The 21,734-nt window shown below is 58.7% G+C and overlaps 8 protein-coding genes across 8 annotated transcripts; 3 read left to right on the forward strand and 5 right to left on the reverse strand.

Annotated features, from left to right (window-relative positions):
• Positions 1 to 147: 147 nt before the first annotated feature.
• M421DRAFT_100435 (Aldedh-domain-containing protein) lies at positions 148 to 1,995 on the reverse strand (the record flags this gene model as incomplete). The annotated part of the gene is made up of 2 exons (XM_033586516.1): positions 148 to 1,336; positions 1,394 to 1,995. The coding sequence occupies 2 exons, from the start codon at positions 1,993 to 1,995 to the stop codon at positions 148 to 150; spliced, it is 1,791 nt and encodes a 596-aa protein (XP_033449565.1).
• A 1,141-nt stretch (positions 1,996 to 3,136) lies between these two features.
• On the reverse strand, positions 3,137 to 4,641 carry M421DRAFT_100436 (glutamine synthetase/guanido kinase; the record flags this gene model as incomplete). Its single annotated transcript, XM_033586517.1, has 2 exons — positions 3,137 to 3,910; positions 3,961 to 4,641. 2 exons carry the CDS (start codon positions 4,639 to 4,641, stop codon positions 3,137 to 3,139), a joined length of 1,455 nt encoding a protein of 484 aa, XP_033449566.1.
• A 789-nt stretch (positions 4,642 to 5,430) lies between these two features.
• On the forward strand, positions 5,431 to 7,074 carry M421DRAFT_419844 (bacilysin biosynthesis oxidoreductase bacC). Its single transcript, XM_033592269.1, has 4 exons — positions 5,431 to 5,506; positions 5,647 to 5,752; positions 6,050 to 6,595; positions 6,647 to 7,074. Exons 2-4 carry the CDS (start codon positions 5,706 to 5,708, stop codon positions 6,885 to 6,887), a joined length of 834 nt encoding a protein of 277 aa, XP_033449567.1. The 5' UTR covers positions 5,431 to 5,506; positions 5,647 to 5,705; the 3' UTR covers positions 6,888 to 7,074.
• A 4,211-nt stretch (positions 7,075 to 11,285) lies between these two features.
• Positions 11,286 to 12,691, reverse strand: M421DRAFT_61139 (uncharacterized protein; the record flags this gene model as incomplete). Its single annotated transcript, XM_033595849.1, has 3 exons — positions 11,286 to 12,119; positions 12,173 to 12,418; positions 12,587 to 12,691. 3 exons carry the CDS (start codon positions 12,689 to 12,691, stop codon positions 11,286 to 11,288), a joined length of 1,185 nt encoding a protein of 394 aa, XP_033449568.1.
• A 1,426-nt stretch (positions 12,692 to 14,117) lies between these two features.
• M421DRAFT_91799 (uncharacterized protein) lies at positions 14,118 to 15,395 on the forward strand (the record flags this gene model as incomplete). The annotated part of the gene is made up of 2 exons (XM_033597980.1): positions 14,118 to 14,631; positions 15,049 to 15,395. 2 exons carry the CDS (start codon positions 14,118 to 14,120, stop codon positions 15,393 to 15,395), a joined length of 861 nt encoding a protein of 286 aa, XP_033449569.1.
• A 2,154-nt stretch (positions 15,396 to 17,549) lies between these two features.
• Positions 17,550 to 18,159, reverse strand: M421DRAFT_419852 (uncharacterized protein). The gene has a single exon (XM_033592270.1). The coding sequence runs from the start codon at positions 17,928 to 17,930 to the stop codon at positions 17,775 to 17,777; it is 156 nt and encodes a 51-aa protein (XP_033449570.1). The 5' UTR covers positions 17,931 to 18,159; the 3' UTR covers positions 17,550 to 17,774.
• A 101-nt stretch (positions 18,160 to 18,260) lies between these two features.
• Positions 18,261 to 20,296, reverse strand: M421DRAFT_419853 (uncharacterized protein). Its single transcript, XM_033592271.1, has 6 exons — positions 19,693 to 20,296; positions 19,524 to 19,639; positions 19,458 to 19,476; positions 19,376 to 19,410; positions 19,189 to 19,282; positions 18,261 to 19,056 (listed from the first exon to the last, which is right to left on the reverse strand). Exons 1-6 carry the CDS (start codon positions 20,207 to 20,209, stop codon positions 18,725 to 18,727), a joined length of 1,113 nt encoding a protein of 370 aa, XP_033449571.1. The 5' UTR covers positions 20,210 to 20,296; the 3' UTR covers positions 18,261 to 18,724.
• A 128-nt stretch (positions 20,297 to 20,424) lies between these two features.
• M421DRAFT_61301 (uncharacterized protein) lies at positions 20,425 to 21,406 on the forward strand (the record flags this gene model as incomplete). The annotated part of the gene is made up of 2 exons (XM_033595874.1): positions 20,425 to 20,859; positions 20,906 to 21,406. 2 exons carry the CDS (start codon positions 20,425 to 20,427, stop codon positions 21,404 to 21,406), a joined length of 936 nt encoding a protein of 311 aa, XP_033449572.1.
• Between the last annotated feature and the right edge of the window lie 328 nt (positions 21,407 to 21,734).

Consider the following 21,734-nt stretch of genomic DNA (forward strand, 5'->3'; position numbering starts at 1 on the left):
CGACAACAACACGACAACAACATGACAACAACACGACAACAACACGACAACAACACGACGACAACATGACAATAACATGACATACAAATCACACATAAACATGATACATATCATACACAAACGACACATTGACGTGCTCCCGTCAGCCTATATCCCCAGCATGCTCGCCAGGCCCTCCAGCTTCCCCATCAGAGTGGGTGCGTACCCTAGCAACACGATGCCCTGGGCCATGCGCCAGGCGGCGGCGCCGGCGCCGGGGCCGTTGAGCGGCATGTCCATGGGTCCCGGTATGCTCGTCTTGATGCCCGGCCAGCGGTCCCTCGTCACGGCCTTGAGGTTGCACAGGCTCCGCAGCCCCTCCTTGCCGGCGAAGCGGCCGTAGCCGCTGCCCTTGGCGCCGCCAAACGGGAGCTGGACCATGTAGGTGACGGCAAAGTCGTTGACGGCGACCATGCCAGCGTCGACCTCGCCGACGACGCGCTCCAGGTCGGTGGTGGAGGAGCCGTAGACGCTGGCGCCGAGGGCGTAAATGGTGCTGTTTGCTGTGGAGATGGCGTCCGACACCGACGTGGCGCGCATGAGCAGGAACACGGGGGCGAAGAGCTCCTGCTGGGCGATTGCCATCGAGGGCGTCACGTCTGCGAGGAAGGTGGGCGTGAAGTAGTGGCCCTGGGGGTGCTCGGGATGGACGTGGCGCGTTCCGCCGGCGAGGAGGCGGGCGCCGCTCTTGACGGCGTCGGCAATCAGGGACTCGAGGCCGTCGAAGCCAGCGGCGCTAATCAGGGCGCCGACGTCGACGGCGGTGCCCCTAGGCGCGTCGAGGACGGATCCGGGCTTGAGCGCGCGGATCTTGGGCGTCAGATGCGCAACGAGGCGCTCGTGGGCCCGGGGCAGAGCAATCACGCGCTCGATGCCGATGCAGTTCTGGCCGGCGGACTGGAACACGCCGCGCATCAGGATGCTGGCCACGCGGTTGAAGTCGCCGTCGGACAGGTCGTCGAGGACAATGGCGGGGTCTTTGCCGCCCAGCTCGACGCACACGGGCGTCAGCGACTTTGCGGCCGACGCGCAGACCTGGCGCGCGACCTGGCGCGAGCCGATAAAGGTCACGTGGCTGACGTCCGGGTGCGAGGTCAGGCGGTCGGCCACGCTGGGCCAGCAGACGAGCGACTGGACAATGTCGGGGGAGTGGCCGCACGCCTCGAGCGCGCGCGTCACAATCGACGCAAAGTACGACGACGACCACGCCGTGGCCTCGGAGCCCTTGACGACGACGGCGTTGCCCGCGAAGATGGCGGCGATGACGGGCGACACGAGGTTGTGGAAGGGGTAGTTCCTGGACGGTCAGCGTGCGTCGACAGCGGGGCGGCAAGAGTGCGCGCAGCGAGCGTACCACGACACGCAGGCGGCGACGACGCCCAGCGGCTGGTACAGGACCTCGTTCCACTTGTACGCCAGCAGCAGGTTGGTCGCGCGGCGCTCGCTCTTCAGGCTCTCCTCGCCGTGGCGGATGGTCCAGCGCAGCTTCTCGGCCGTGACCAGAATCTCGCCCAGGGCGGCGTCGACCATGGTCTTGCCCGAGTCGCGACACGCGACGCGGGCGATTGTCTCCTGGTTGGCGAGGACAAAGGCGAGCATCGTCCTGAGCACCTTTCTGCGCGCGGCAAACGACGTGCGGGCCCACGCGACCTGCGCGGCCTTTGCGCGGCCGACGGCGCGGTCGATGCCATCTGCAGTCGCGGGGTTGACGCGAGCGAGCGCCTCGCCCGTGGCCGGCGCGTAGCACTGGATGAGCGACGAGCCCGAGACCTTCAGCGCGGGCTCGGCCAGCACAGGGCCCTTCCAGCCAGGCTGCGCCTGCTCGGGCGGCGCGACAGTGTACGGCACAGCCGCCTCTGCATCGGACCGCAGCAGCAGGTAGAGGAAGACGAGCGTCGCGGCGCCGACTGCCGCGAGCACCAGCGTGCCGTCGTCGAGGGAGTCGAGGTGCGCCATGGAGCGAGGAGAGTCGAGCCGTGGCCCTGCGAGGAGAGTCTGGTTGTGGGGCCTGCGAGGAGAGAGTCTGGTTGTGGGGCCTGCGAGGAGAGAGACTGGTTGTGGGGCCTGCGAAGAGAGAGTCCAGTTGTGGGGCCTGCGAAGAGAGAGACTGGTTGTGGGCCTGCCAGAGAGAGACAGCCGTGGGCCCTGCCAGAGAGAGTCCCGCCGTGGACCCTGCCGCTTATGGTACCTGTTGGATTGCGCCAACCCGCGCTCCGCGGCCAACGCCCCCGGCCAACGACCAACGACCAGCGAGCCCCCAATCAGCGGCCAGCAAGCCCCAATCAGCGGCCAGCAAGCCCCAATCAGCGGCCAGCAAGCCCCAATCAGCGGCCAACGAGCCCCCAACCTGCCCTAACAGGCAACTTGTCCAACGCCGTCGAACGCAGTCGGCCACAGGTCCCGCACGAACAGGCTGACGGCCTCGACGCCCGTCCAATCCGTTCATTCAGCCTGGCCATTTAGCCTCACTCACCTGACCAGTGGCCACTCTCTCGCCGCTCACCTGACCAGTGACCACTCTCTCGCCGCTCACCACCCGCCTCACCTCGTGGCATTGCTAGTATATTGCTGTAAACATTGCTAGTACATTGTTGTATACGCTGCTAGTATATTGTTGTATACACTGCTAGTACATGGCTACATACGCTGCCAGTACATTGCTGTATACACCGCTAGTACATGGCTACATGCGCTGCCAGTAGATGGCTAGTACATTGCTATCGTACATTGCTGCTATCATGGCATTGCATCTAGTATCGTGGCATTGCATCTAGTATTGTGGCATTGCATTACCGTACATTGCTTGTACATTGCTTGTACATGGCTAGTAAATGGCTACACACTCTGCTTGTACGTGGCTAGTACATGGCTACATACACTGCTTGTACGTGGCTAGGAAATGTCTACACACACTGCTTATACATGGCTAGTAAATGTCTACATACACTACTTGTACGTGGCTAGTAAATGTCTACACACTACTTGTACGTGGCTAGTAAATGTCTACACACTACTTGTACGTGGCTAGTAAATGTCTACACACTGCTTGTACGTGGCTAGTACATGGCTAGTACATGGCTGCATACAGCGCACTCGTCTACACCGTCTCAATGTACCGCCTCACCTCCCAGTCCGTCACCGCCTCGTCCCACAGCCGGATCTCGTGCTGTCGCGTCCCGCCAAAGTGCTCCACAAACGCGTCGCCAAACACCTCGCGCGCCACGCTGTCGGCCGCCATGAACTTGTCCGTCGCCTCCTTGAGGCTCTTGGCCAGCCTCTCGCCCTTGTCCGCCGCCCCGCCCACGTCCTCGCCCTTGCCCAGCGGCGGAATCGATATCTGCAGCTTCTTCTCGATCCCGCGCCACCCGAGCGCCAGGATCGCCGCCAGCACCAGGTGTGGGTTGGTGTCTGCCCCGGGCACGCGCACCTCGAAGCGCGTCGCCTTTGCGCTGGCCGTCGGCGGCGCGATGAGCCGGATCGACGCGGCGCGGTGCTCGAGGCCCCACGAGACCGTCACGGGCGCCCAGAAGTTCTCCACGAGCCGCTTGTAGCTGTTGACGTTGGGTGCGAGTATGGGCATAATCGACGGCAGGCCGTCAATCAGGCCGGCGAGGAAGTGGCGGCCCAGGTCGCTCAGGAACCCTATGTCCGAGTACGGGGCGTCTGTGTCCTCCGTCTCCCGCGCAAACAGGTTCTTGCCAGCCTCGTCGACAATGGAGACGTGCATGTGGCCGCTGTTCCCGGGCAGGCCCTCGCGCGGCTTCGCCATGAAGCACGGCGTGATGCCGTACTGCGAGCCGAGCGACTTGACCACGAGCTTGAAGAGCGACGCTTTGTCGGCCATGGCGCTGATCTCGCCAAACTGGAGCGCCTGGACGGTCGTTAGCCACTGCTGCTGCCGCACTGCTGTGGAAGACTCACGGCTTCGAACACACCCGGGCCGGACTCGGTGTGCCAGCCCTCGATGCCGCAGTTGAACTTCTCGCAGGCGTCGAAGATGCCGTAGAAGTAGTCCTGGTTGTGGACCGTCCGCGTGATGCTGTAGCCGAACATGCCCTCTGTCAGGCTGGGCAGCGCGTTGACGGGGTTCTCGCGCAGGAACGTCGCGGTGCCGCTCGAGTTCCTTTCCGGGCCGGCGTGTGTCTGCGGCGCGCGGAACTGGTAGAACTCGTACTCGGCGCCGGCCATGGCCCCGTAGCCGTTGTCGCGGAGCTTGTCGACGGCGCGCCGCAGCAGACTGCGCGGGCACGCGTACAGCGACTCGTGCGTGTCCGGGTCGTGGAACGAGACGAGGAAGAAGGGCACGTTCTTCTCCCAGGGGATGCGGCGGAACGAGGCCAGGTCCGGCACGGCCACCAGGTCGCGGTAGCCATTCTCCTTGTTGGACACGCCGAGCTCGCGGAAGTACGTCTGGTCGTGCATGTCCCACCCGAAGACGACGCTGCAGAAGCCGAAGCCGTCCTGGGCGATGGACAGGAACTTGCTCTTGGCCATCAGCTTGCCGCGCAGCATCCCGTCCACGTCGATGCCCGCCACCTTGACGGCGACATCGTCCTTGAGCAGCTCGGGGAGCGACTCGACCGTCACGCGCTGGTCGGCCATGGTGCTGTGTGCGGGGGGCGAGGGGGCGAGGGGGCGAGGGAGCGAGGGAGCAGGGGAGCGAGGGAGTGAAGGGGCTGATGGAGCGGGGAGGGGGGAGTGATGAACACGAAGACGAAGCACTCCAGCCGGGTTATCTGCAATCTGCGAGTGCGGGCAGCGGGCAGTTTGGCTATGGGCAGCGGTCAGTTTGGCTACGGGCAACGGGCGTCCAGCCTCAGCCGTCGTCGTCGTCGACGCGATAGCTGTGCGGAGCTCCAGCGAGCAGTCGCGGGCCAATGACGTCCTCGGCGGCGGAGGGGACCGGGCTAGCGCGACACGGCGGGGCGGACAGCAACATCTGACAGCAGCCTCGCGCGCCGCCGGGAGTAGACTGCCTATAAAGGATCACGCACGCCTGCACCGTGCTATCTGCAGTATTTGTCCCTTGCAACAAAGCAGGTAGCCCGCGCGACGCCCGACTCTCAGCCAGCACCCTCCAGAGCGACACTGTGATGCCCCGCCCTTCACCGCCATGATGCCCCGCTAGATGGCGGCGCTCGTTGTGCCACCCATAGTAGACAGACGTGACAGCATGGAGCGCTTTCGATGCGAGGCAACGCAACGCAACGAGCGCCACGCGACCATGAATGGGACCCTCGAGCTGCTCGAGTCCTCGACGCGCCCTCACCGCTCTGTGACGCGTCCGCTCCTGCCCGCCGCCGCCGCTGTCGCCGAAACGGGCGCTTATCGCTCTATCTCTCGCCGCCGATATCGTCCCCTCAATTACACCGGCCGTCGCCAGCCTGAACTCCCCGTACCTGCAACTGACGCTCTCCACCGCCGCCTCCATCGTCTGACAACACCTGCAAAAGCCCCTCCGTCAAAGGTACGCGATCCGAGTGATGGCGCTGCGCTGGCAAACCTTCCCCGTTGACAAAGAGGGATGACGCCTCCCGCCCTGTGAATATGACTAATATCGACCATCGTGACTATAAAACTTCAAACCTCGCCTCTAACGCTGCCCAGAACTCTGATACCACTCCTGTACTCCGACCACCCCGACACTGAGACTGCACGTATTCACCATGGGCCGTCTTGAAGGAAAGAACGCCGTCGTCACCGGCGCCGCTGGGTAAGTGCTGTCTGTGTGCTGAATCAACCAAGTCTGCGAATGCCAATTGAAGAGATGCATGCTTGAAATTCACGAAATCGAGCAAGAGTTGGAATCTGACCGAGCAAGAGTTCTGAGCGAGCAAGAGTTCTGAGCGAGCAAGAATTCTGGCCGTGGCGAGAATTCTGGCCGTGGCGAGAATATCCGCCGCAACTGCATGCGTGTCATTTTTCGAGTCTTGGCATCAACGTGACTTGGTCGCATATGACCCAACTGAGACACAAGACCGTCTTGAGAACCGCTACTAACACGACGCAGCGGCATCGGACTCGAGACATCGATTCTCTTCGCGCGCGAGGGCGCCAACATCCTCATGTCCGACATCTCAGGCCCGGCGCTGGAGAAGGCGCTCGCGAAGCTGCACCAAGTAGTCCCCACCGCCAAATCGCTCAAAATTGAGACCAAGGTCTGCGATGTCTCCAAGGAGTCCGACGTTGAGGCCGTCGTCGCCGCCGTCGATGCCTGGGGCGGTCTGGACGTGATTTTCAACAACGCCGGCATCATGCACGCCGACGACGACGATGCTGTCAACACCCCCGAGAAGATCTGGGATCTCACGCAAGCCATCAACGTCAAGGGTGTGTGGTTTGGCAGCAAGCATGCCGTGCTGAGCTTCCGCAAGCATGGCAAGACGAAGGCGAGCGTCATCAACACTGCCAGTGTCGTCGGTCTCGTTGGCTCTGCCACACCGCAGTTGGCGTACACAGCTAGCAAGGGCGCAGTCCTCGCCATGACACGAGAGCTGGCCATGGTCCACGCGAGGGAGGGCTTCCGGTTCAACTCGCTGTGTCCGGCGCCGCTGAAGTAAGCCCTCGGAAGACCAGCTACACAGACTGCGTATACTGACTTCCCCAGCACTCCCCTCCTGCAAGACTGGCTCGGCGACGACGCTGAGAAGCGTCACCGCCGCGAAGTCCACTTCCCGAGTGGCCGCTTCGGCGAGGCCATTGAGCAAGCACAGGCTGTGCTCTTCCTGGCCAGCGACGAGGCGAGCTTCGTCAACGGCACAGACTTTGTCGTCGATGGTGGTATGACCAAGTGCTACACAACGCCGACTGGACCCCCTACTGCGGCGCCTCAGAACAACGCCCGGTAGAGAGGTCACGCGAGACGAGGAAGCTTCTGAACGAGGGTTTGAGGACTGCGTGCGAGAGATGCTGGATACATAGCTTGGCATGATAAGCCGTCGACCTTGATGATAATGACTAGAATATAGAACACATCCTTCACACCTCCGGCCCGTCCGTGACTGTGGAGTTTTCAAGCGCTCACTTGGATGACAATGACTATGATGTGACATTCCGACGTGTCTTTGACTCTGGAGGTTTCAGGCGCTCACTTGGATGATAATGACGATCACATGACATGTCCGACGTGTCCGTGTTGCACCCTGGAATTTTCATGGCGCTCACGGCCGTGTAGCAGACCCGTCAACAACCCACGGCCTTTTCTCAGTCTTGTCTTCGTTTCAGCAATGGTGGAATCTCAGGTAAAAGGTCTGAAATACTCCAGAAACACACGTATCGCCAGTGGCTGCGCTGTTTTGAAAGAGCACAGGTGACAGTGCCCCGTTTCATCATCGCGTCGCGATTTCCTAGTCTTGTGTCTGTTTTAACAATAGTGGAATCTCAGGCTGAATGGAAGTGCACAGGAGAGGCGGAGCTTTTGCCGAGCCAGAGACGTGGTGCTTGAAGTTTAGTGCTCGATAGAAATAGTAAATGGTCTGAAAAACTCCAGAAACACACAACTGCCAGTGGCTGCGCTGTTTTGGAAGAGCACAGGAGACACTACCCCGTTTCATCATCGCGTCGTGATTTGAGGGAGAGCTCCGAGACACAGAAAAACATAGCTGTTGCCAGCGGTTTGCATCATACAGAAGGAGCCCCTGGGGGAAGAGTAGGAGCCCGGGGAACACGAAGCTCATGAAGCTGAATCCGCACTGAGAACTGCCAGGCCTTGAGAAGAAGCAACGACAGGTCTTGAGAAGAAGCAACGACAGCCCAAATAGAGTGTGGCAGCAGAGCGTCGGGTGCTTGCACATACAAGCGCCGGTGCTGTGTTTCGATACAAGAGAGCTGCGGAGCATGCAAGCATACGCCTTGAAAGAGTGTAGGATTAACCCAGTCGAGCGGACCATGGCCGACTCCTCCATATTCTTCGACCTTGCGCTGAACGAGGAAACAAGGGTCATCCTGCTCCCGGATAAAGATATCGCACGAGCTGTTGCCGGAGGGAGAAGGACATGATCTCCAAGTGCTTAACTCTTGGTAAACAAAACGGAGCATGATTGGTGCAAGGAAGAAGCAACCGCTCCAGTGATGTATAACTCGTGTCACTATAGCCGGCCCGCTCCAAATCCCGACACGACTGATATACTCCTCCCGAGCTACGGGAAACACCCTCCCCCCGAGCCACGGGGAAACGTCCTCCTCTCTGACCTTCGACTGCCCGCGAGACTGCTCCGAGAAGCCCATCCCCAGGGGGCTACGCACGCCGGGTAGTTCGTGCACCGGCATCAGCAGGACCTGTTCCTTGATGTTGCTGCCCAACTCGCCCATGTAGCGTGCATGCAAAGTCAGGGTGGGTCTATGCGTGCTTACCACGCTTCCCTGCCAGGACGGTTGCGGGGACGCGTCTGATGCGACAGTGTGTTGTGACAAGGTTGGCAAGCGGCCCGGTGCAAGATGTGAGCGCGAGGTCGACGAGTAGCTACGGTCGAGTGTCCCAGGCAGTTAGTTCAACGTGAGGGCCTGGACGAGCGATGTGGTAGCGTGTTCCGATCAGTGTCGTTTTCTGCCACACAGCTAGACTCGTCATCTCTTTCGCGATATCGGCATCTTGATTAGGAAGTGAACGATGCCAACGACTCAGATGGACGAACCTCCAAATCCGAGCGTTGAACCGTATACTCAGATTGGCCACGGGCACTCGTAATGACGCTCCATTCTTCGGAGCATCGTCATCCCACCAGTGCCAGAACCGCACCATAATCCCCCAGGCATCCCTTTCGAAACCAAACCACACACCAAGACATATATACCACTAGGTCCAGGATAGCTGCACGTTTCATGTAGTCTCCGGCACTGACTCGGTCGAAACGCCCGAGCGTTTGCTTCGAGAAGAACACCGACACGCGCCTTCCCAGCAAGCAAATTTTAATTCCCCGTCCTGATCCAGGAAATCCTCCGATGATGATTCAAAGTCCCTCCCGAAAGACGTGTCGAGATCACGAAGGGTTGGTATCCGGTCGGCCCACCCACCCACACGTGGCAGTGGTTGATGCCTCACTACTCAGCACGCCGCTGCAAAGTTACTCCCCCACATACGAGCGTATGAACTTCACGTCGCGCCATCTATATAATTGTCAATACGAATAGACGTTGCGTGAGTCGACAACACAACCCTTCGCAAGCTGACATCCGCAGCCCCTGTCGACACAGCGACAGCTGCTCACTCAGCAGCTCCACTCGCAATCTTGGTACACTAAAATCCCTAACACCTCGTCTGTCGTAGTCCATATCACGCGGCAGCCAAAACCCCTACGATACTCGCACACTCGATTCAACTCTTTGCATTCTCACACCGCTTATGGGTCCTTCCGCGGCACTCGCGGCGCGTCCAATGTGCCGACTAGCCTGCGCTCGAACCGTGGTACATGTTTACCGCTTTGGCGTACCACTGAGAGAGTGTGCTTGATTGGCTCTGCTTGCGCAGGCGGGTCGAGGGCGATGCGGGAAGCGGCTGTAAAGCGGCGAGGCACGCGAGCCGTGTACCATGGTACACATGTTTTAGCTGCGAGTTAGAAGAGCTTGGAGGGAGGAAGACACCGGGACACAGTGGTGGTACTGGCGTCGCTCTCGATCGATGCATCTCGCATGATCAAGGGAGCGGATTCCGGTACTTCCGTTTGCAGTGCTGCGGGAGGGAGTGGGAGGGAGGCCCACGACATTGGGTTCTGAGAACGCGGCCCCTTCTGCGGCCCAAGGAGCGCTGGAATGCGGGAACAAAGACGTCGGGTCTTTGAAATGTGGGAGTTTGCGATGTCGCGATTCGATTTGCCGCTTCCGTTGGACGCTATTGGGAGGTGTTAGCCGATACACCGCAGCCAACAGCAGCAGCCGTGAGGCCAGCTGTGTTCAGCACTCGTGAGTTCCCAGTTCCCGGATCGTTGTCTTACAATGAAATGCTGCAACGGGGTTCCCCGTCGCGCTCAATGACTCATTTTCGGCACCTCGCAAGAGCAGTTCCTGCATAGGTCAAGGCTCAAGCCGGCCTGAACCAAGCAAGTTGCCCGAAATCCGCCAACAGAAGCCATAAGTTTGGGCACCCTAGGACTAAGGTCCGAAGCGCGCCGAATTATAGCTCAGGTCCCTGACACCGTCTCATCGCCCTTTTCACGTTGCGCACCGGTCCGTGACCTCAGAGACGGACCGTGAGTTCGCAGAATCGATAACGGACCGGTCCAGATGATAATCAAAGTCTGGTTGAGCGGAAATTGATTGAGCAAGTTGCTTGCAGCTGTCCTGACCGCGCGTACCCGTGCGTCAGCATGACAGTCTGACATGCCGGTACTGGACAGGCAAGAGGTAGGACCCTGAAATGAGGAGAACCGTGGTTGACTCTTTCGATCTGTGAGAGCAATGCCGTGATGCTGCCTGAGGAGGGAGGAGTCGCACCGAGTGAAGCTCGAATGTGTGTCAACCCTTCAATTTAGATGATCGAGATCCAGTAACTAGTATACGCTGTTTGCTTTGTAAAAATCAGATTGCCACCCAAGCCATTGTGCCCAAAGAAAAAAGACATCTCAGCATCTCAGCTGTTGAGACGAACCGCGGTAAAGACAGGAGAGAAACGAAGAAGCCACGCTATTTTGTCAAAGCGACATCCAGACAAACTAAGAGAGTATATAGCGCAAATGGAAACACAAACAACCACGACATCCAGCAAGATGCAACGAAGCACGATGCTGGCCTGACCCCGTGCGTGCAATGATGCTTGTGGAAGTAATCAAAGCACCTCCTGTATGCAGCCCCAGATCTAGTAGCGAGAAAGTGCAGATGACCACCCAATTTCGGAGAAAACGTAGAAGAAAAAGTGTATCGAGCGCTCGCCGCCAACGTATGAAATCACCTCCTTTGTAAGGTGGTAGAACAGTTGAGACATCCTCCAGCAAGAACATGTGTTGCGGTAGTCGAAGGATCGGCACAGGAAACGGTATCCGGGAGAGACAGATTCGAGACGAGTATTAGAAAATCGATTGATGCTCTTTGACGCTGTAAGATTCAGAAAGCCACCCAAAAAATTGACGCCACTGCCGGCCTGGACGCCTCGCGAAGGACAGGCGGGCAATGGCGACGAAATCAAGGTTGTACAAAGAAACAAAGTGGCGACAGGCGACCGCCGGTGCGTAAAGCTCTGCTTGTTGTACGTTGCACTATGTGTGCTCCTTTCGAGAGCCAGCTCCGGAGCTCCGCTTCTAATGCGGAAGAGGTTTTCACATGGGGCGGCGGTTGAGCATGTTGAGCATGTCCGAGTCGGTCGAGCTGCGTCCGTTTCCGTTGTCGCTCACGATGTCGTTGATGCGCATGCCAGGTCTGCTGGCAGGCTGCGAGGTCGGTGGCGGTGGAGTCCTGCCATCGCTGCGGGGTGGGTTGGGCTGCAGAGCGCCATTCTGCTGGGGAGGGTAGTAGGGCGCGGAGGCTGACCCAGGAGTGGTGGGCGCTTGCGAGTGTGGAGAGGAGGATGTGCGACTAGGATCGTAGCGGTAGGCGCTCTGAGGGGAAGCCTGGCGAGGAGGCTGTGCGGTGTAGTACGGCTGGGATGCGGGAGGGGCAGCCGAGTAAGGTGCCGAAGGGGTGGCTGTTCGCGGCGCTTGGGTTAGAGACGGTGGCTCTGGATACGCATAGTCTTGACCAGATGCTCGATGAGAGCCCTGTGACGCTGAGCCAGGAGCTGGCGGTGGCAGGGTGGGAGTGTGAGGCTCCGGGTGGGGCCTCTTCCTGCCAGTCAGGTCGTCACGGCTGCCCTCATCTGAGTGAGCACTGGGCGGACCATAGGAATACGGACCTGCGGTAGGGCTGGGCAAATAACCCTGCTGCTGCCCCTGGCGAGGCGGCTGGGGATAGGCCTCTGCGTGGTTTGCAGGCGGCAGAGGCTGCCCGTATGCGCCGTACATGGGCGGGGGAGCGCCGACGCCGCGCCAGACAGTGTGCGCCGGGACAAAGGCCTGTGTCTGCGCCGAGACGGGCGTGAAGATGCAGTCCTGGTTGAATCGCATGCAGTTGGAGCAGCGGCCGTCCTCGGTGGCCTCGAAGCCAGAGCAGCGGATCTGTGAGAGGTGAGCAAGACACGCCGGGGAGAGAATTGACAATGGAAAGTTACCTTGCGGCGTCTGCAGTAGCGGCAGGCAATGGCGGTGCGCTGGCGGGGCGCGGGCGGCTGGTGGTGCTGCTGGACATACTGCGGTGGGGGAGGGCCCTGCTGGCGGTATGCATCTTGCGGCGGCGGGGCGCGCGTCCACTCGTTGGGGCCCGGAAGACGGTACTGCTGCTGGTACTGCGGGTGCTGGTGGGCGGCCATGTCAGGGCGCGGCTCTTGGGGCGGTGGGGGAGGGAGGGTGGTGTTCATCTGCGCGGGCAGGTCAGCGGGCGGACGGGCAGCTTATGACAGGCGCGAGGCTGGGCAGGACGGTGCAAGAGGCGTTGCACGGTGCTGTGCTGACAAGAGACGGCGGCGAGCAGGCACGCGTGACTAGGCACGGGCTACACTGCTGCGCTGCGGCATTGCAGAACTTACATGCGAGGGCGGCGGCGGCGGATAGGCGCCATTGGCAGGCGCCTGGGTCGCAGGCGGCTGCCAGTGAGAGGGCATCTGGCCCTGGCCACCCTGGTGCGGGTACATGGCGAGTGCTGGTTCGGTCGGAGGGTGCGTGGAAGCGTGGTTGACGGGTGTCGAAAGTGCGTGGAAAGTGCGTGGAAAGTGCGTGGAAAGTGCGTGGAAAGTGCCGCCCTACAACGTGGTGCTGTCACGCCGTCATGAACCAGTGGAACACAGCTCAACGTGTGCGCGCAGGCTGCGTCGCGGAGGGAGCGTGGTGTGGTGGTGCGGCAGATCCTCTGGGCGGGAGAGGTGTCACAAATATGGCGGCCCGCAAGGACGGCTGCAGGTCAGCGAGGGCAGTGCAAACGGCGTCAAGGGAGCCAAGCAGGGCCGGCGGTGCAGGCGTCGGCGGGCAGGCGTTGGCGGGCAGGCGGCAAAGGGGAGCACGGCAGAGGCAGAGGCAGACGCCAGACGCAGACGCAGAGGCAGCGGTGGTGTAGGGCAGGCGGCCGGTGAGAGCAGAGTGAAGGCAGGCTTCTCGAAGCGCGCGTGGAGGATCCCAAGAGCGTGGAAACGAGACAGGAGACTCAGGTCTTTCGCGGGATGGTGGCCGCTATTACTACCCACCGCGCCGCCCGAACTCCCAAACCTTCTCGCCGTTCTGACTGGGATGGCGCTGGATGGCGTCGTGATCCCTGCGGCGCGGCCATGCAGCGAACGAGTGCATCGGGTCGAGCCAGTCCGCCATCTAGCGCGGCTGACAGTTGCACTGCGCGCCCCCCCCCCCCCCCCCCCCCCCCCCCCCCCCCCCACAGCCGGTGAACAACAAAGCTGAACGCGTTGTACTATCAGTACCATCCTGTGACACCCCAGCACCCCAGCACCCCAGCACCCCAGCACAGTCCAGCGCACCCACCGTCAGCGCCAGCCAAGCAGCCCTCGCCGCACCCGCGCATGCAGCCCGTATCGCGCGGCGCTGTGGGTGGTCGACGGCGGCCCTGGCGGGGGGCGCACCAGACGCGGCGAGGCGAGTGCTGCGCTGACCCAGCTCTAGTGCGGGCGTGCGAGCGAGCGTGCAGCAGCCCTTTGCTGCCTCTGCTGCCCGCTGCGGCCTCTGCATGCAGTGCGTCTCTGAATCAGCATCAGCGAGCTCCCATCGCATAACACGTCCCACCAAGCCCATGGTGCGCCCCCTTTCGGCCTTGGGTGCTGGGGCGGCCGGCCTTGGATGCTGGGGTCTCTGCATGGCGTTGCTGGCGGCCCGTGGTCAAAAGGGCCATCCCGTCACAACGTGGATCGACTTCCTTTAATTAAAAATACACGCCCGCCTCGATACATAACACGCCGTGTCAGCTCCGCTAGACTCACCACCAGCGAGCATAGCGTTCGATCATGCTGCTGCCCTACAGTCCCGTGCCACAGCACGTTGCAGCCGTCCACCGCAGCGTCGCCGTCATGGTCATGTTCCCCTCGTTTGCAGCAAGCTGCATGCAAGGACGATGCCCTAATGCGTCCATGCTTCCATGGGCACTCCTCGGGCAATAGTGGCCTGCCATGTGCGCGACTCAATTCACGCGGGCCGTCTCCTGCTGCGCACTGTTTCCTTCTGCACCACTTGCCCACGACAGCTCATCGCTCACCATCGTCGCCCTCGTCGCCCTCGTCGACGCTGCACGAGCCTGTCGTGGTGCCCGTCGTGTTGCACTGCGTGTTGCTCCACCTTGCACCACCACGCCTATCCGACGCCTGCTGCCTCGCACCCGTGCCGGTGAGCTGCTGCATGCTCCCGCCCCATTCTCCATTCCATGCTCCCATCCCATGCTCCCATCCCATGGTCCCTCGTGAAGCCGACGCGCAGCATTTTCAAACGTCGACGCACGCCCGCGATCCTGAATCCTGCACACCAGGGTCGTGCCTGTCGACGTTGCCCGTCGCAATTAGGGATATTAGGGCTGGTGCCGCTCTTGCATCGGTCGAATGTCTGTTGATGGCTGCACACGCAGCCCTGTCCTGGGCTGTTGGTGTGCGCCCGACCGACCCGTGACGCGCGCTGTCGCTAGTAAGGACAGCCTGCCCATGTTCACGACTCGGCGACTTGAGGCAGTTTCCTGTCAGCGGCGCCGCCATCCCAGGTAGCGGAAGGCAACGTCTTGTGGAACTACCGTTCATCCTCGAGCGCAGCAGCTCCTCGTAAATTCCAGCGTAATTAAGCCGACGCTGGCCCGCTGGATGATCGCAATGAACTTGCGTTTGCTTGGTCCTCAGCGCTCAGTGCTTCGTGTAAGACGAGCATGGCACGCGGCGAACCCACATGAACCACCAAATCATCTTGCAAAATCTATCAATCGCCATCTGGCAGATCCTTCGTCCCTTGCGCCGGTGACGGCTCGCGTACTGCAATCCATGAAAACAACAGCTTCGTGTCTGTGATTCGCCAGCTCCGCCGCACCGCTCGAGCGCAGAAACGCGGCCAGTTTCTTTCACTGGGGCCTTTAGTGCCGGACTTCCCGCTGCTGAGGATGACGCATTCGGAGGATGCGGTTGCACGCATCGCGGGACGAAGGAGAAGGGCGAAACACTCGTCGCTTGCCGCTACTGGAGTACCGTCTCCGCCTCGGCATCGTGCGGAGCGTTGCAAGTGGCTGCGCTGTTGTGGAGTCGCAAAAAGTCTAACGAGAAAGCTGTCGTCCATCAGCCACGAGGATCATCGATGAACGCCCGACGTTTCTGCTCCCTTCGCGTTGGGCGAGTACCTAAAGGCAAATCAGGGCGGCCCGCTGATTGACAATCCGGACGTTCCGACGCCCAGGTCAATAGAATAAAGTCGTCCAATCAATGTCTTCCAAGGCCGTTTATTCGTGTGGTTATTTCAACTTCCCAGCTGAGTGCCTTGCATGGAGCGGGTAAATCATCGCTTGCCATGCTTGAATGAAAACCTTGCATGGTCAGAAGGTCACAGGACCGGTCAAAACCTCGTCCTTCCAACGGCTGCCCTTACTGGACCATCACCATATCGAGCTGACTCCCTGCAGCCAATAGCGCAGGACCATGTTTGCTGTTGTAAGTTGATTGTCTGCCACACCGCATCACATCTGAGGCCGTCACGAGCGCATGTTAGATGAGCGCGGATGCTGTGGCCGCTCTGAAGTCAGCCCGAACCGAGCGCTTCACTGTGCCCTGCCGCTTGGAGGGTGGCTTCATGGCAGCAGCCTTGCATCGAGCAAGTGTGAACTGCCGTATACACGACCTCTTGCCAGCTCAAAGGAGGCAGAACCACCGAGCCAACCGCATGTTGTGGGGTAGGAAATATTGTTGTACTAGGATCATTCGGCAGCCGTGCTCGTCAGACAGAAGCAGGTCGATAATCGCACTCTGCACCTAATCGATTACAGTAGTCGTACAGCACACGCGAGCGTGGTGAGCGCAGGGCTGGCGACCAGCACGATGGTTACACGATTTCACGGGTCGGCACGGGCTGTGGACAATTGCCGCATCTGTCGGTTGGATTGAGATTGACGAGCTCTGTGTTACCAAGGACTTTTAGGCTGCCCACGGAGATGCGTGGCGTCGGTCGACACGCGGAGGCTGCGCTTCTGTCAGACCGGAAGTAGTGGTGGCACTGGCACCAACCACCCAATCGATCTTGAAGCGCGTCTGATGTACCTTGACATACGCACGCGGGGTCGAAAAGAGAAACAAGAAGCGGGAAGATATCGTCAAAGTCCCGGGATGAGCAAAGAGCTGTGCCGTTTTTTTCGTCACGTTTGTGAAGCACTGCAAGGAATCTTCAAAACACTGCTTCGCGAAGGGCCTGCGCACACCCGAAGTGTGTCGCATTTGAGCCGTCACCTGTCTGATGCTGGTTGCGCAGACTGCATTGCGCAGCCTTTAGATCCAGGTGCTTTCTCGCAATTTGCTGAGCATTGTTGAAGCTGCGCGCATGGAGCCCGACCCTTGCAGTTGCATGTTCACTGTTCTGTGGCACAAACGGCCTGGTTGCCCATCGACACTACCATGAGACAGATGATGCCGGTCCTGTTCTGGTGTTATGCTCAAATCGTGCCATGCCAACAGGCCATCGTGCAGAATCGCCGGCCGATGGCAAGTGCTGACAGGCTTGATTCGTTGGACAGAGACGGAAACGTCACGATTGCAAGCCAAGTCTGCGAAGGTCAGCATTCGTGATTATGCAGACTGCAAGCCATAGTGGATCGCGTTTGCAAGCCATTCGTCAAACCAACAACCGCGGCCATCGATGTGGTCGCAAACCTTCAGACGCAAACACACCTTGCACTCCCCTTGCTTGCTGTGCAACGTGTTGCCGCTCAATAGAATCAGTCCAAAACCGGGCTGGTGATATCATAGTCCCTGCTCATAGGATTCTGCAGGTTTCATGAGCTCGCTTGCACACGAGTGCAATTTCCACTAACGTGTGCAGCGCACCGGCACGCCCCGACGCAGCTCCCATCATGTAGCCGCAGTCGATCTAACGGGCCTGGGTGGTGAAGGTTGTCTCGCGATGTGGATGGTCTGGTGTGGGACGCGTCAGGCGGGAGAAAAAAGGAATCCATGCATCGCGCCCCGGCCCGTCCTCGCAGCTGAACTGTCACCGGAATTACAAGGGTCAATGCGCAAGATCACTCTGTCAATCACCGTTGACACGAGCACAGGTGGAATCAGGCAGTCTGTGAGTGCCGCAAAGCTGACATTGAGGGATGCACATCGCAATGATATCCTGTGACGGCTCAGGCGGCGTTGTTGAGTGCGAAAGTGGAGAGAAGGTTCGATCCACAGCTCAGCCGTCTATGCCGCACACCAACGAGGGAAGGCGGATGCTAAGAGCAGCGGCCCGGTCACTAGAAAAGGGGACCGGGGTTCAAAGTCACATGATCAGTAGTGCATGCGAAGCTAAAACAGCACGGTGCCACCCAAGACGGAGACGTGCAGGCGCTATGCAAAAAATGTTCGGACTCGCTCGAAGCGCGTCGTCTCAGTGCTAAACGACCGCTGATTGGCCAATTTCGCGCCTGCGAAGCCGGGCCGCCAGGTTTCCTGCCTCCCTTCCCACCAATCCGAAGCATCCAATACCGTCTCTCTGCAAGAGTAGTCCAAGACAAAATGGAGACAGGGTCGCGCGAATGCATTTCAAGAGTCTGGAAAATGCTCACTTGCCAGCCTCGTCCGCTGCAGAACTGGCATCATCGCTCTTGTCGTCTTCGTCTCCGTCTTCGCTGCTGGAGCTGGACGATTCTTCGTCAGGCATGACGACACTGTTTAGGTAGGTGATCTGCAAGGCAGCGTTAGCGCCGCGACTATCCATGCGTTCGTCCTTCAGCCCAGCCAACAATATTTTGTGGCGCGCTTCCCCATATCGACTTCGGCGGTGCAGCTGTCGGTGAAGCAAGTGTGCTGCATTGCCAACGCATGGTAGACAGAGACTTTATCCGCTCGTGGTTGTACTAGGGCACCGCGCCGCAACTGCTGAAGCCCGCCATTTTCCGGTGACCCCTCAGCAATATTGAAACGCCAGGGGCTCGTCATCGAAGCACTAGGATTAGAACCAACTCACAAAGGGCTCTATGCAGGCTATCAACTCTGCGATCCGGTCTATACCTTCCGGTCCTACAACCTCTTCATCGGAAAGTTTCTTGCCAAGAGTAAAGCTTCTCAGACGGAGTAGGTCGATGTCTTTGTGTTCCATGGAGAAGTCCTGGGCAAAAGCTGTTAGCGAATCGGAGCTCCACCACCACCATGTAGTCATTGCATGGGTTATGGATAACGAAAGAGTAGCAATGACGATGGACGTGAGATACACTGTGACACGACGGTGTTTGCCGTCTACCAAAGCGCTACGTAGCATGGTTGAACAACTGACGGTCAATTGTCTTGAAGCCGAAACCTGTCTCTGGGGCGTCGGGCATCAAAAAAACGGCCGGTGGCGGCGAGGTGTCGGTTTATTTCGATTCCCGAACAGGTCCGACATTACAGTTACTGGCCTGATCGCTACAGTTCACGGCTCCCGCGGCCGGACGTGGCTCCGGCCTCTGGGGGAGACAGGGAACCATGTATAGGACGGCGCGAAATACTGTTTTGAGATCGAGCATTCAACACGGTTCAGAAAGACCAGTAGTCAAGATGACTAGGACCTCGATTGCATGCATCTGCCTTCCGGCAAGCATAGCCTTGATTCGAGAGCGGGTGTTGGGCTCTGCGTGCACGAAATGAGAAAGACGTTACCTTAGGATGGCGCTTCAACGCAGTTGACGCGTTCGAGGTTAAGCCAATAAATGCCTTGACAACCTTCTTCTCGTTGTCGGGAGCACCTGCTAAAAACGCGTCCCGAATCCGATCGTTTGTTAGTATTTGCTTGATCCTGGTAGATCTGCGATCAATCTCGTGTCGCAGTTTCCTGAGGGGTTCAGCGTCCGGCTGCCACAATCCGCCACCTTTGCTTGTCAGTACTTGCAGATGCACCAAAAATTCTTCTTGGCGGTGAACGTTGACACGAGGCAGGATCGCAGCCTAGGGTGTTTCGAAAAGGCAGAGGTTGACTTAACACTCGGAAGAACATCACTCACCGACAAAACTGCCTCCATTCGGCTGAATCTGGACATAGTAAGCGGCATATGGGCCTTTGCGACCCGTCCTTGACCATGCCGCCGAGAAGTACGTCTGGTTCTGCGTCAGCTTGATATTGCCCCCTCGCGGTCCAGAGTCCAGAAAGGGCATGGTCGTTCGGCCCATCGTTCTTGCTGCATCACCTACCTTGTAGGGTGTCTGATCCTTCGAGAAACGAACGTCTAACATTGTCAGCTTCGGGAACCATGACATGGTCGAGAAGTAATACCTCGATAAATGCGATATACCTGACATTGTCAGCAGGGAACATTCCGTTTAGCCAGTCGGTACTCACAATGTCCTTCACCGGAAGTTCGGGTATTGTCTCGTCTATCTCCACGATTCTCTCTGTGAGCTTGCCTATGAAGTCATTGAAGTCTTGTACTGCAACTCGATAGTCTGGGTCATGTACTGTTCAAAAGTCACTACCCATTATACCTGACTGGCTGATGGTCAGGACTTACACTTCAGCCATTGGCGATCGTTATTAGCCTTAATCTCTTGAAGGAACAGCATAGTGTTGGGATGAATGGTGCTCTCAGTGTATGCTGTGTCACCAGCATCTCGGGCCTTTGGCTTCTTGATGATCAGTTGTGTCCCAGGCCTCAGCTTTGCGCCTGGCTTCCATAGCTCTTTTTCGTCAATCTGCTGCGTGTTCGTGCGTTTCTTCTGAGGTCGACTCCTCAATGAACCCTTTTGAAACTTTGGCTCCTCGTCGCTGGCGTCGTCGTCTGGCTCAGACTCCGAAGTCGACTCTTTCTCACTCTGCGCCTCGAAGTCAGAGATGTCTCCAGACTCCACATCAACCTTTGTGCCCGCTATGCCAGGATCTGCCTCAGAATCGGTATCTGGTTCAACATATGACTTTCGCGCTGTTGCTCGCGCTCTTTTGGAGGCTCTGCTGGGAGTGTCGGCCGCAGGCCGCTTCGATGTGCTTCCCTGTGCCGTTTCTGGAGACGGCTTTGTCGGCTTTCGTGGCATGCTGAAATCTCGCCTGTATGGAAAATCACACGTCAATGTCGCGTGCAAAACAGTGTCGTCGGACGGCGAAAGTTTGGCAGGTGTCAAGGTGCAAGGGCCACAACAATGACGCAGACGAACCAATTGGAAGGTACGGCCCGCGAAAACCCACGCACGTTCGCGTCGCCATATCACGGGATCGATTTCTTGACTTCTCCCTTCCCAACACTGCGAGGATGACATCGCGCTTCGAGGCCCGTAGGCAGAAGATCTTGGAGCAGCTCGACGCTCCAGATGGCGAGTACCATGACCTCTCACCCAAAGGATCGATTGATGCGCCGATTCGTGGATTGATTGGCGAGATCAATGGCTTTGATGGCATTGTCACAACAAGCAGCTGCTCCGGTAGGATCAGTGTCTTCCTCGAGGGCCGGAAAGCGGACGGCGATGCTCTGAAATCCCCAAAAGAAGGCGAGGAGTCGCGTGCCGGACCAGGCGGGAAAGGCGGGGGAGGCTCTTGGCTTTTCATCTCGCACGATCCAGTAGAGGTGCCAGACGTCTCCTTTCCAACTGACTTTACGTCAAAGTTTGGTTTGCAAAAAGTTTCGGACGATGAGCTTAGCAGATTTGATGCGCAGCGCAGATTCATTCATCTGAAGTTTGAGCCAATGGTAAGGTCAACCATGATCAGCTCATAACTTTCCTAACATCCTACAGATCCTTCATATCTTGAATGCCTCCCTCGATCACGCTCAGAAGATATTGAACGCTGGAATGGGAGCCGGCTTTCGAGAGAGCGGTGCAGTCAGCTTGGGCGCATCGAAATCAGGAGAGGCGACCCCAGTAGTTGCCATCCGGTCAACTGGCTACTCCTTCGACTCGATCATTGGTTATCAAGACGAGGCAGGTCGCAATGTCTCCTTGATAAGTGAGGCTCATCTGAGGACTTTGGTCTGCATTGCCAACGAACGCTTCAAGATCAATATGGAGAGGATAGCACGGTTCCGCACAAAGCTACTGGAGTCCTATCAGCTCACGTCTAACGCAACGTCTGGAAGTTCAAAGCCAAACTGGGAGGATGCAGATTCTAGGAAGCAGCGCAAGCGAACAGAGGGCCTCGCCCGGCAGCAAGCTTTACAGAGTGCAAGCTCGGAACATAGAACATCGACCGGTAATGAGTCACTCGATATTCAAATCATTGGGGGCATACTTTCGTAGGTGTCCGTCGACTCATCCTCAGTGTACAGACCTGAATGTCTCCGGGCCTGTGTAAACCGGTGAGGTTTAGCTGCAAATGGTGCAGCTGAGAGCCCAAAGGGTCCGCCGTAGAAGAATTGACAGATTATGAGCCAGCCAGAAACACTATTCTCCATAGGTGGTCCGTTGCAAGCATCATGTAAGCTCCTCATACGACGAAGTTGTAGCCATACACTGTGGAGCTAGTCTTCGATCTAGCCAAAAGGAGTTTTTCATCCTTGGTAACAGCGGCGACATTCCATCAGCCGCAAAAGTCTCCACACATCCGCGTCAGAGTGCGGGACTACGT

The sequence above is a fragment of the Didymella exigua genome (assembly GCF_010094145.1).
Source record: "Didymella exigua CBS 183.55 unplaced genomic scaffold M421scaffold_11, whole genome shotgun sequence".
In the NCBI taxonomy this organism is placed as follows: Eukaryota; Fungi; Ascomycota; class Dothideomycetes; order Pleosporales; family Didymellaceae; genus Didymella; species Didymella exigua.